Source organism: Ictalurus furcatus, chromosome 5 (assembly GCF_023375685.1).
Source record: "Ictalurus furcatus strain D&B chromosome 5, Billie_1.0, whole genome shotgun sequence".
Classification (NCBI taxonomy): Eukaryota; Metazoa; Chordata; class Actinopteri; order Siluriformes; family Ictaluridae; genus Ictalurus; species Ictalurus furcatus.
The window spans coordinates 11,807,940-11,821,069 of NC_071259.1; the positions used below are offsets into that span (position 1 = coordinate 11,807,940).

A 13,130-nucleotide genomic window follows, 5' to 3' on the forward strand; every position below is an offset into this window, starting at 1 on the left:
AATAGCCAATGAGTGTATCTAAAAGGTAGTACCTAATAAACTGGTGTGTGTGTGTGCGCGCGTGCCTGTTTGCTTGTGAACTGTGCTTGTATGTGAAACTAAATGGACAGTTAAACCATATGAATTAAAATGAAATGAAATGTACAGCCCTATTTGCTGCATTCAATTTGTGTTTTATGCACACAATAACTTGGTCTATGGCAGTTGAACATCATTATTATTTTTGTGGAAGTTAGGTGATCTAAGTATGTACAGAGTTCAATGGATATTGAGCATATAAAAAGATTAGACTATGTTGTTTTCACATTTCTGAGTCCATGAGGGTGCGTTAAAAATGGCTGGACTATTGTGTAGTCTTTAAAAATGTTGAATAAAGTGTCTGTACAACTGGATTTCAATAGACATGCTTTTATGACAAAACATTCATCTGGCTCTTATTGTGTACATCTGTCATCTTCTGTGAAAGACTCTGTCTCAATGTTTTCCTGTCTTTCATGTTTGTCTCTCTCTCACTTTTAATTTTTTTAAAATAATATTTGGCTTTGCCTTTTCACGCTGTCCATTCCTCCTTTAAAAAAAAAAAAAAAAAAACCAACATGCCCAACCTACCCCCTTTAAGCAATGCCCCAAAAGATGGCTCCCATGCGTTTGGAATATTTGCAGAGAGAAGGAGCAAAACTGAATCCAGCCCCCTCTTCCCCCTCTACGGGCTGACTCATTATACCACTCTGGTAACTAAACACTCACCTTTCTTCCTGTCTATTACACCCTAGTGTTTTGTCTTTGTTCGTTGTAATTGTAAATGATTAAAACCCCTAATTGTCCTGTTTTCTCTGTCCATATTTTGCTAACACTGGTCAGTCTGTCCTTTTTTCTTTTTCCACATCTCAAGATTGACAGTTAAGTAAATATTCTCTTTCAGGTGTTCATACACACATTTTCTTTTCTATCTAAAAAGTCAGGGACAGTATAAGCACAACATGCCAACAAATATTTTGTTAATTTTTGTGCAGATAATTATGTATGGCTAACATTTTATGATGGCTCGTTGTGCATTTCTTAATATTGTTGTTGTTAAATATATATCTATACTTTAATCTAGACCTAAGTTACACAATTAAAACAATTCCTTTTACACCACTGGAAGCAGGGCGAGATGAACCACAAGGTGGCATCAGATTCCTCTACTTTCAGTCTAGCACTGTAGTTATTAGTACGTTTTAAGGTATCAAGGTAAATAACATCTTTTCTCTTAATAATTAATAAATCATTAATTGTAATTATGTTGTGTATGAATAATTACTAACCCTAAAATAAAATTACACAAAAATGAAAGGTTATATTTTATCAATCCTTTGTAGCATTTTTTTTTCCCCCTTTGGAATAGTGTTCATTCTTAGCAGCAAAGGTTACTAATGAATTAATACTAATTATATGGAAGTGTTCAAAGGAAAGGTAGTAGCTCACAAATTATGAAGTTGTCATGAATTAGCAAAAAAGGTTTTAGTGTTCCAAAGCTTAATGGTATGTTATGCCCCGAGACAAAAATATTTACCATTTTTACAGTGCAATATGATATCTTTAGATTAATCCAGAACAATACTTTATTATATATAATGTAAATATGTTGCTTCTAGACTTCCTTTTAAATACAAGATCCAGAAGTCTTTCCTAATTAACCAGCTTTGTGTTACCAGGTATTGTAGTTATAGAAAATAGTATTTTCTGTTATACATTTTACTTTTGTGGTCTTGCCTTATACAGTTTGAGTGGTAGCTCCATGAATATGTTTGAAAGAGAAATAAAGAAACTAATTTCTAATGACCTGTACAAAAACAGAGCAGTCGAACATGAATGTTATCAGAAATATTAATTCTTTTTCAAGCAAAACTGTCTTCATATTTCTCTCCTCCACCTCCCCCCCCCCCTCTCTCTCACAGCTCAGGGGAAGGCCCGTCGACAGAGTGTATTGTTTTAGAAATGGGTCCTAACTGATGACATCACTCCTAATGCACAAACAGAATACTTTACCCCACCACAACAAAGGAGGAAGAACGTGAAACCTCTAACCACACGAAGGAGGAAAAAGACATTTACAGACATTTGATCTGAGGAAATCTTCACTACACAGTCAAGAAATAGAATTGCAATAGATGGAATAGCTTCACTCATAACACACGTACAACTTGTGAAGGAATATGAGAACCATCTACAGCTGCTCATAAGGATACATACGTTTATTCTTATAATCGAAGAGACTGATATAAAGGAAGAGGAGACAAATCAAGAACACTAATATTACCCAGATGGGATAGTAATATACTTTAATCCAGGTCATGCTGCATAGCCCGCATTCGTTTATATAAACCTTAGCAGTATACCTCATTCCTCTCCGTGCATCCAGTATTGATTTACCCATCTGGTTGTCCTTCTTAGTGTGTATATTGGCATGCTGGAAAGATTAGTTGGAAGTCTCTTGTGTGTATAGTTGCATTATGTTTAAATATTGCTGTTTAGTATTTTCAGTAACCCTTAAGAAACTCTCCATCCCTACATGACACACACTGCTGTGCTGGTACGAACTGTGGTTTCAAATAACCATGGCACCTTACACTAGTTAAGCTCAGGCTGTCTTCAGTAAATTCATAATTAACTAATGACTTTGGAGGACTGGAAGCTGAATGAAGATATTGACATGACACTGAATTACACAGTGCATGATCAGCAATGCTATCTTTATAGTGTGCACTACATGACAATTCTGAACACTTCAGAGCTGTTTTGGATGCTGTCCAAACAGGAAGGGGTATTGCAAGACTGAAGAGTATTATGCTACTTCAAAGTTCTCACTAGATGAAAAGTACTCCTTGTGGGTAAGCAGTTAGACTTGCCCTGTTTTGTGTATAATTATTAACTATTTTATCCTTTCTCTCAGCTCACATTATCTGATTCTTCTCCATGTCTTATACTGTGCCCTCCATAATTATATGGACCCTTCATGGAAATGAGTAGAAATGAATATATAAAAAGAATAACACATGCAATAAGTGATTTTTTGAGCTCAAACATGCAGGGATAACTTGTATGTTTTTTTGTTTTGGTTTTTTCCCCGTCAAACTCAAAGTTTTAAGTAGGGCATATTTTTCTATAAAATGCTAGTTTCAAAATTATCAGCATCCTTAAAGTTAATAGTTTGTGACAACAAATAACAGCCCTGGGTCTCTTCCTGTAATATCCTACAAGGTTGGAGACACTTTAAGAGGGATGTTGGTTCACTCCTCCTTGCAAAACAAACTAAGCTCCTTTATATTCTTGTGTTCATGTAGGTGCAATTCAGACCACAGGTCTTCAGTAGGCTTCAAATCCAGAGACTGACATGTTCATTGCAAAACAATGGTTTTGTCTATCTTGAACCAGTCCTGTGTTAATTTGGAAATATGTTAGGCCAAGTCTGAATGTCCTGGCAGAGGCAGTCAGGGGTTGCGCTGCAATATCCTGGTACTTAGCAGAATTCACAATGCCACACGGACCCCAACGCATGAATGATCCACTGCCATATTGGATCAGATGCTCAGACAGTGCATCAGATGCTTTTCATTGTTTGTGGTCGCCTTTTGTTGGCAAACGTGCTGATTGTATGCATGACCAAAACATTTTGGTCTCACCTGACCATAACCCACCATGACACACCATGCCGGTCATAGTTCTAATGACACTTGGTAAAGTTCGGAGAATCATTTTTGTTAGATTGTCTCAGAAAGGGCTTCTTTCTTGCAATTCTTCCAAACAGCTCATTATGAAAGTAGTGTTTAACAGTTGACTTTCAAATTTGACAATCAAAGGAATTCTAAAACTGTGATATTTGAGCTGTTTTTTCACCATCCTCCTCTTAATGTGCACATGGGTCCAGTTCCTAGTAAATTTCACAGCAAATTTCCAGCTGTGTCAGACATATAAACTTTGTTACAGTCCTAATGTTACAGTCCTACAGGCTTAAAGGTAATTTTTTTAATTGCTTATGCATTTTTTATATCCATTACCTGATTTGTGCAGTACCAGGTCTCTTTTGTGCTGAAAGTTATTTGGTTTTTCCTATGGTAATGCAAAGTTATATTTATACACAGGGAAACAGAACATGGCAAAAACAGAGAGTCAGTACTTTTTGATTTTTGAGAGAAAATACTTTTATTAAGAAAGTAAGTCTACCCAATTTTGTTTCTCATATTGTTTGAGTAGAACATTTTAGTTTATATTTTCTACAATCATTTTTGCTCATTTTTGATGGGTGATGGGGTCAATAATTCTGGTGGGCACTGTAACTTCCCCATGGGTGCTGGGAGTCCAGTTATCCCAATATCATCATTGCACATATATAATCGATCCTTTATTTATTCAGGTTAGTGCAATTGAAATGAAAAACACTATTTTTTTTCCAGTATTCACAAGTACCAATATCATAATGGTTCAGGAGCCCTGAACACTACAGGGGGCAGCTGACAGTTCAGATGATCTTAACAATATAGTGTTTTTGGGGAACTGCCCAGATTGCCCAGGCAAGCATTTCTACTGAGAGTTATGTGCACTGGTAAAACACTGCTCAGTTGGTTAGCATAGCCAAGGACTAAATTGTTTGATGTAATTGTTTTTTGTTTTTGTTTTTTTGTTTTTTTTCCTTTAGTGCTTCTTACATTACTTTTTTTCTCTCTTGCAATACTAAAGAAATGAATACATTACTAAAAATGCACAGAACGTTCGGCTGCCTTACATGCTCGGCCAAAAATAACGAATAATTTGGACTTGGCCAAATGAGTAATAATGTGGAATATTTTGACTGAGTATGTCTCACTGTTGTGTTTTTTTCTGCTGTTTGTTTATATCCTTTTAAGTCAAATTAGACTATGACAGCAATACAGTTGCATCGCTTAATAAATAATTTAACCAAGCACTGTTAATGGTACAGTAGTTATACAGTAATTTTATGTTGCAAAGGATTTTGCTGAATACAAAAGAGTTTATGGCTTTACCTTTCTGTTCTGTTTTGTTTTTCAAAACATTGTGGTTTTCTAATTCAGTTTCACTGATGAGAATAAAATTGCATCGCCATCATTTATGCAACAATCCAGACAATTTGGCAAATCCTGGTATTGGTACTTACATAATAATGAATGCAAACATCAGATTGAGGAAACAACTAAACAAGCTTTGCAAGTTTCCAACTTTAAACGTTTGTTGCCAATCAAAGCAACACGGATGGAGCCAAATGCATGCAAATTGTCAAATAGAACCTGTTCCAATCATCCAGACATCTGTATTTTCGGGTAAAAATATATGCTCCAACAGGACAATGAGCCAAAGCAACAAGGCAAAAACGACAAAAGAATGGGTTGAAAATAAGAAGGTGTGCATCTTGGAATGGTTAAATCAAAGTCCAGACTTAAATCCAGCTGACAATCTGTGGCATGATCTGAAAATTGCTGTCTACCAAAATTCTCCATTTAATTTGAGTTGCAGAAAATTTGTATTGAGGGATGGAAGATGCCAAAAATCTAATTGTCCAAAGCTTATAGAGACACATCTGAGTCAACTCAAATCTGTGATCACTGCAAAATCTCAATTCACCCTGCCGTGGTGAATACTTATCAATTAAGCAGTTTTTAGGGTTTTTTATTTTATTTTTCAAATACTGCAGACATATGAAGAATTTATTTAATTTTATTTCTGTAGAGAGTTTATTTACTGTAGGACCAGTAAAAAAAAAAAAAGAAAAAGAAAATAAAAGAAACACACAAACACCCTGATGTTTAAATTAGCTGCTTCAATACAGCAATGTGGATGGATGTGTACTTCCTGGGAACAGGGTATGTGGTGCTTCTCTTGTTAGTACTTTTGTGTTTGTCTACTGAGAGATTTTTGGGAATGAACAACGACATATATACTATGTTTTGCTTACTTTACCTTTTGCTAATGGCAGAAAAAATGTTTTGTTTTCTCAAATGATTTGTTAGAACAACTTGCATTCCATCTGTGGATTAAACTGCATTGGCAAATCATATAAACCACTCAGCTTCAAGACAGTTGTTTATCATTGTCACGCTAAGAGGAACAGAATTCATCTGCTTTTGTATAAAATTTCTCAGTTTCAACTATGAACCCCCACCGTGGCTTCTTTAAAATGGGTATCATTAATAAAGTTATATCAGATTATTGATATTGATATTAGTCACAGGCAGGGGCGTTAGCTGGACTGTTAATAATCCGGGGCTGAGCCCAGATTCTCCTCCATGCATTTTTTTCCAGCTGAGACAGTAGCCTAAGTTTTGTTTTATGGAAGCTGTGGTAAATTAACTGCCAATGTAGGACATGATCGGAAAAAGTTGGATTTATCATAAAACTTGCCTCAAGTGTTATCACTGTTTGTAGGATTACCAGACCAATAAAATATAAAACTCCTCTAACTAGGCTAGTTTGGTGCACTACTACTGCTCTTAAAGATCTTTAAAGTGTAATTCCAATTTGTCAATGTCCGCCTAATCCCGCTTCTATGTGTCTAGGTGCCCGTCTTTTCTTCTTCTCCCCTTTGCTGGATGCTAGGTCTCCCTTATGTTTATTTTATGACATTTTTTATCCACAACACTAGCCAAGGGGAGGCACAACTAAGCCATCACTGTATGGGTTTATCTGCTACAGTATAGTGCCATACAAAGTACATTATTTTTTCTTATGCTCTGCTCATATGTTCACGTAAACTGCAACTCATATGCACATTTACACCTTGTTTTACTGCTTCAGTTTCAACCCCCTTACTGGTTTAAAAAAAAATATACAGTATCTCACAAAAGTGAGTACACCCCTCACCTTTTTGTAAATATTTGATTATATCTTTTCTTGTGACAACACTGAAGAAATGACACTTTGCTACAATGTAAAGTAGTGAGTGTACAGCTTGTGTAACAGTGTAAGTTTGCTGTCCCCTCAAAATAACTCGACACACAGCCATTAATGTCTAAACTGCTGGCAACAAAAGTGAGTACACCCCTAAGTGAAAATGTCCAAATTGGGCCCAATTAGCTATTTTCCCTCCCCGGTGTCATGTAACTTGTTAGTGTTACAAGGTCTCAGGTGTGAATGGGGAGCAGGGGTGTTAAATTTGGTGTCATCCCTTTCACATTCCCTCATACTGGTCACTGGAAGTTCAACATGGCACCTCATGGCAAAGAAAACTCTGAGGATCTGAAAAAAAGAATTGTTGCTCTACATAAAGATGGCCTAGGCTATAAGAAGATTGCCAAGATCCTGACACTGAGCTGTAGCACGGTGGCCAAGACCATACAGCGGTTTAACAGGACAGGTTCCACACAGAACAGGCCTCGCCATGGTCGACCAAAGAAGTTGAGTGCACATGCTCAGCGTCATAACCAGAGGTTGTCTTTGGGAAATAGACGTATGAGTGCTGCCAGCATTGCTGCAGAGGTTGAAGGGGTGGGAGGTCAGCCTGTCAGTGCTCAGACCATACGCCGCACACTGCATCAAATTGGTCTGCATGGCTGTCATCCCAGAAGGAAGCCTCTTCTAAAGATGATGCACAAGAAAGCCCGCAAACAGTTTGCTGAAGACAAGCAGACTAAGGACATGGATTACTGGAACCATGTCCTGTGGTCTGATGAGACCAAGATAAACTTATTTGGTTCAGATGGTGTCAAGCGTGTGTGGCGGCAACCAGGTGAGGAGTACAAAGACAAGTGTGTGTTGCCTACAGTCAAGCATGGTGGTGGGAGTGTCATGGTCTGGGGCTGCATGAGTGCTGCCAGCACTGGGGAGCTACAGTTCATTGAGGGAACCATGAATGCCAACATGTACTGTGATATACTGAAGCAGAGCATGATCAGTATGCAGTATTCCAGCATGATAACAACCCCAAACACACCCCCAAGATGACCACTGCCTTGCTAAAGAAGCTGAGGGTGAAGGTGATGGACTGGCCAAGCATGTCTCCAGACCTAAACCCTATTGAGCATCTGTGGGGCATCCTCAAATGGAAGGTGGAGGAGCACAAGATCTCTAACATCCACCAGCTCCATGATGTCATCATGGAGGAATGGAAGAGGACTCCAGTGGCAACCTGTGAAGCTCTGGTGAACTCCATGCCCAAGAGGATTAAGGCAGTGCTGGAAAATAATGGTGGCCACACAAAATATTGACACTTTGGGCCCAATTTGGACATTTTCACTTAGGGGTGTATTCACTTTATGACATTAATGGCTGTGTGTTGAGTTATTTTGAGGGTACAGCAAATTTACACTGTTACACAAGCTGTACACTCACTACTTTACATTGTAGCAAAGTGTAATTTCTTCAGTGTTGTCACATGAAAAGATATATATAATCAAATATTTACAAAAATGTGAAGTGTACTCACTTTTGTGAGATACTGTATATCCATTTTTCCTCACACTGACTGTGAGCTAGCTTTTGGCAGAATTGAGAACGGTCAGCCAATTGGCAGTGAATATTTGTACCTTATGTAATAGTTGTGTACAAGTCCCTCAGTTGTCCTCAGTGTGAAAAGATGGATCTCAACATCATATATCCACTGCTGGAAAGGGCTCAAATATACAGAATATGCTGGAAAAGCAAAGAATGTGCAGGACCTGGAGGATTTTTCTGAAGAACTGCTCAGGACAAACAACGGGCTCAAGAACAACTATCACTAAACAAAAAAACGTGGATCATCCAGGTAACGACACACAGTATTAAGAATCAAGGGTATGTAAACTACTGAAATTTTTATAAATTCAGCTATTATCTTGTCTTGTGGACTATATGTAAACATCTGTTATGTGAAATAGCTTATTCAGGACAGTACTAAATATTAAAAAAAAATTGGGATTTTTATGATCCCTCTTATTTTGTTAACAGTATTAAGATTTAGCAGGTTCTGCAAGGGGTATGCAAACTTTTGGGCACAACTGTATATTATTTACATTCATGTCTCTAAGTATTTGGACAGTGAAAAAATTGACAATTTTTGTAATTTTGCCTCAGTGTGTACAACCGCACAATGGATTCGAAATGAAGCAATCAAGATGTGATTGAAGTGTAGACTTTCCGCTTTAATTCAAGGGGTTTAACAAACATATTGCATTAACCATTTAGGAGTCTCTCTATTTTCACAAGCTCAAAAGTAATTGGACAAACTAACAGTCACAAATATTAGTATTATTTTTAATACTTGGATGCAATCCTTTGTAGTCAATGACTTCCTGAAATCTGGAACCCATGAATATAACAAAATGCTGAGTTTCCTCCCTTGAGATGCTTTGCCAGGCCTTTACTGCAGCTGCCTTCAGTTGCTGCTTGTTTGTGGGTCTTTCTGCCTTTAGTTTTGTCTTCAGTAAGTGAAAAGCATGCTCAATTGGGTTGAGGTCATCAGACATTTAAGAACATTAAATTTCTTTACCTTAAGAGGCTCTTGGATTGCTTTTGCAGTATTTTTTGGTCATTATCCATCTGTACTGTGAAGCACCATCATATCAGTTTTGTAGCATTAGACTGATTCTGAGCAGAAACTATAGCTCTATAGCCTTCAGAATTCAGCCTGCTACTTCTATCAGCAGTCACATCATCAACAAACAACAGTGTGACAGTTCCTTTGGCAACCATACATGCCCATGCCATAACACTATCTCCACATGTTTGACAGATGATGATGTATGCCTTGGAACACGAGCCTTTCCTTTCCTTCTCTATACTCTTCTCTTCCCATAATTCTGGTACAAGTTAATCTTGCATCAGAACTGGACAGGCTTTTTTCTTTTTTAAAGAGGTTTCTTTAGCAAGTTTAATCTGTGCTATCTGTACTGGAGTGTTACGAGTGATTTGCATCTTGAGGTAAACCATCTGTATTTACATTCATGTAGGTGTCTCTTGAGTGTTCCCGACTTCTTGATTTGCCCACTCCTAAAGTTTATGCTCTCTCTGTTTGGACTGGTTTTTTTTTTTTTGGTTTTTTTGTAGCCTAATGATGGCCCATTTCCCTTGCATCAACACATCTTTTGACTACATATTGAGAGTGCCAATGAACAGCTACCAAGTACAAATTCAACACTTGGAATCAACTCCAGACCTTTTTTTGATTTGAAATAAGTAAACAGGCCACATTTGGCCATGAAACTGATTCAGTCAATTGTCCAATTACTTTTGAGCCTATGAAAATGTTAAAGTTAAAAACAGATAAGTTTATTGGTTGTTACAACCTTTTAATGAAATTCAACAAATTCATTCACTTGCTAGATTTCTGGTGATTTTTTTTCAATTTTCTTTTCAGAGCACAAAATCAATAAAATAAATAAATAATAATAATAAAAAAAAACAAGCCCTGTATCACTCTGGACTTCTCAACAAACCTGATAATTGCAGGGCCCTATCCACATTTGGTATCAGTTCTTGCTCAAAGTCCCACACTCTTGTGTCAACAAATAATTGCTCTTTGGTAAGTCTCCCCTGTAGTGGTGTTCTCAGGTGAGTGATCCGACACACATCGAAAGGAACCCGACAGACCTGTCCAGTGTGTTTCAGGCTGGAATGCACTGAAGTTTGCATCATGTTCCTAGGATTGATGATCATCTTTGTGGGGTTGAAGCTGTTCTTTCTGTCTGGTTCTCTGTAAATGTGTTCCATAATATTGATACCAGGAACATTTTTCCATTCTGGTCAGTGAAACTTGCCAATTTCTTCAAACTGTGTCTTGGGGAAAATGTGGTTCTCTATGAGAAGTACAGTTACGTATTTGTGCTCCTGTTGCAGCGCCTCCATCAGTAATGCAAGGTTAGCATACTTATAGGGCATGATGATCTCATCAATATCATTCAACAGGACATATTTGGACTGATACATCTGTCTATAAATGCACTCATTTAGTGTTACCAACTGGCCATAGTAATGGAGGTCCCCTTTATGCAGTGCGGCATCCCATCCTGCAGATGGATTAAGGAACTGGTCAATAGGCCACGGCACAACCTCTAGAATTCCTTCTTCCTTCTACCATCTGAAGCACCAAATTTGAAGCCAAAATGATCTGTGTGTATCTCAATTGTAGCTTTAGTAAACTCGCAAGCTTGGCCATTGTTGCAGTAGAGGCAATAAAGTGGCTGCATACTGTTTCTTTTGATTATGCTGATAACTCGAATAGTTTTATTGAGCCTGTGATCAATGAATGCAGACACCGCAAAATGGCTTGAGTTTTTAATGGGGATTATGGACCTCATAGACATGGGGGTATTGTGTGTATCCAAACTACTGCTTATAGATGATTGTGTGCCCTCAGATAGATTTCCAGTGCTGTAATCAGCAGTATGATCGAAAATATGCTTCCATTTTGAAATCAAGGTAACAGGTAGAACACCAAAAATGATAAGCAAAATAAAAAGCTTCATCTTTGCTTTTGGCATTTTAAGACATCATCCAATTTCACCCCTGTAGATTTAAACAAAACAATTATTAATACAAACATCCTACATTAATAATACCTTTATATTACTTTCTTGAACTGCATCAGAAATAGTATCAGAAAGCACAATAATAAAAAGATGACAAGGTATTTATAATTGAGTCTTGAAATAACTTGGTATCAGATTTTTCACCCATCCCTAATATTAGTCAGTGTTTACAATTAAACGCTACTTGCTTGATTTAGGTGGCCATAATCTCCTCCATTACCACAGCTGAAACTGATGGCATTCCACCTTTCAGTACTGAGATTCAAGTCTGGTGCCCAGTAACTACATTTACACACAGTCTAATAACCCGTTGTTGGCTCAAATTTAGCCTATTACCCAAAAACACTTAAAATTCAACATAGAAGACAATACTCACATCTACCTCTGAGCCCAGTTGGAGATAGAAAAAAATACACCAGCCGTGAGTGAGAAGAAGCAAGGGTCCAGCTTTATTGTTCCATTCCACCACATGAGATCCACACCGATGAGAATTCTCAGAAGTGATCCCAATACCCTGAGCTCAAGCTCCAGTATTTATACTGTATTTACACACTAAATAACCCATATGTTTCAAGAATACTATGATCTCACTACCAATAGGGTTAAAAAAGAGCTCATTTACCTTACTCTTATGTTCCAGAAAAGGGCTATTCCACTTACACATAGAATCAAAACCAGGGGTTTCAATTTACACATAAAATCAGAACCCAGGGATTTCTAATAACCCAGAACATCAAAAACCAGAGTTTTCAGTCACCCAGAGAATCAGAAACCAGAGTTTTCAGTTACCCAGAAAATCAGAAACTTCAGTTTTCATTTACCCAGAGAATAGAAAGTGGAGGAGACTAAACAATCTAATGAGACCTTGGTCTTATTGTTATCTCGAGGGGGGGCAGCTTGACCCAGCCACCCTTATAACTGGCTCCTCACGGTTCTCCTAAAATCAAGGCCTTCCCTGCGAGACAAGAATTTTAATCTACAAGAATCTTCACTCTTCACCATCTGAATCATGAGTAAGTCATATTTTCCTGTATTCCTAGTCTATATTTTATTTTCATATTTGCTCTATATCTCTTAATATATATATACTGCTTGAAAAACCGGTTTACTGTACTTCCAACTTCTTAATACCATTATATTACCCTTCTACTGTCCCACATATCCTATTATTCTGTTTTTTATAAAGAGTATGTATATGTATTATTATTATTATGCGATATTACCCTTATAATATCCTTTTTATTATTTTTATAAAGTTATAATAGTATGTGTGTTATGTCTACTTGCCCGCCCTTGACTGTACGAGAGTGTGTGGGTATGTGTGTGTGTGTGTGTGCGTGTGGTAGCACTCCTCAGCTCGTATACTTATACTTCTTTTTTTTTTTTGACTCTACCAACCATAGTGTATTACTCATTACTCTTAAAGATCTTTAAAGTGTTTTTCCAATTTATCCACATCTGACTAATACCGCTTCTGTATGTCTAGGTGCCCGTCGTCAGTCCCTCCTCTCCCCGTTACTGGACCTGGATCTCGATCTGGACACTCATTACCAGCTTGTGCATCTCACTGCTGATATCATGGTGCTACTCAACTATCTTCGCAGCACCCCCCCCGGAATGGAAATGCGGGGTTCC

General features: G+C 37.6%; 1 protein-coding gene and 1 pseudogene across 5 annotated transcripts in view; one reads left to right on the top strand and one right to left on the bottom strand.

Moving 5' to 3' along the window:
- LOC128607681 (cyclin-dependent kinase 17) overlaps nt 1–5,753 on the top strand; it is a 46,543-nt gene extending 40,790 nt beyond the window's left edge. Inside the window, exons 17-18 of one of the 5 annotated variants that reach the window (XM_053624768.1) lie at nt 664–731; nt 1,941–5,753. In XM_053624768.1, coding sequence (XP_053480743.1) covers nt 664–731; nt 1,941–1,991 — 119 coding nt within the window. In that variant the 3' untranslated portion in view covers nt 1,992–5,753. Of the gene's footprint in view, nt 1–619; nt 788–1,940 lie in introns of those variants that run through there. The other 4 variants (XM_053624765.1, XM_053624764.1, XM_053624767.1 and 1 more) reach the window with 4 other exon arrangements.
- A 3,579-nt stretch (nt 5,754–9,332) lies between these two features.
- LOC128607665 (uncharacterized) lies at nt 9,333–11,270 on the bottom strand (annotated as a pseudogene).
- Nucleotides 11,271–13,130: the final 1,860 nt, after the last annotated feature.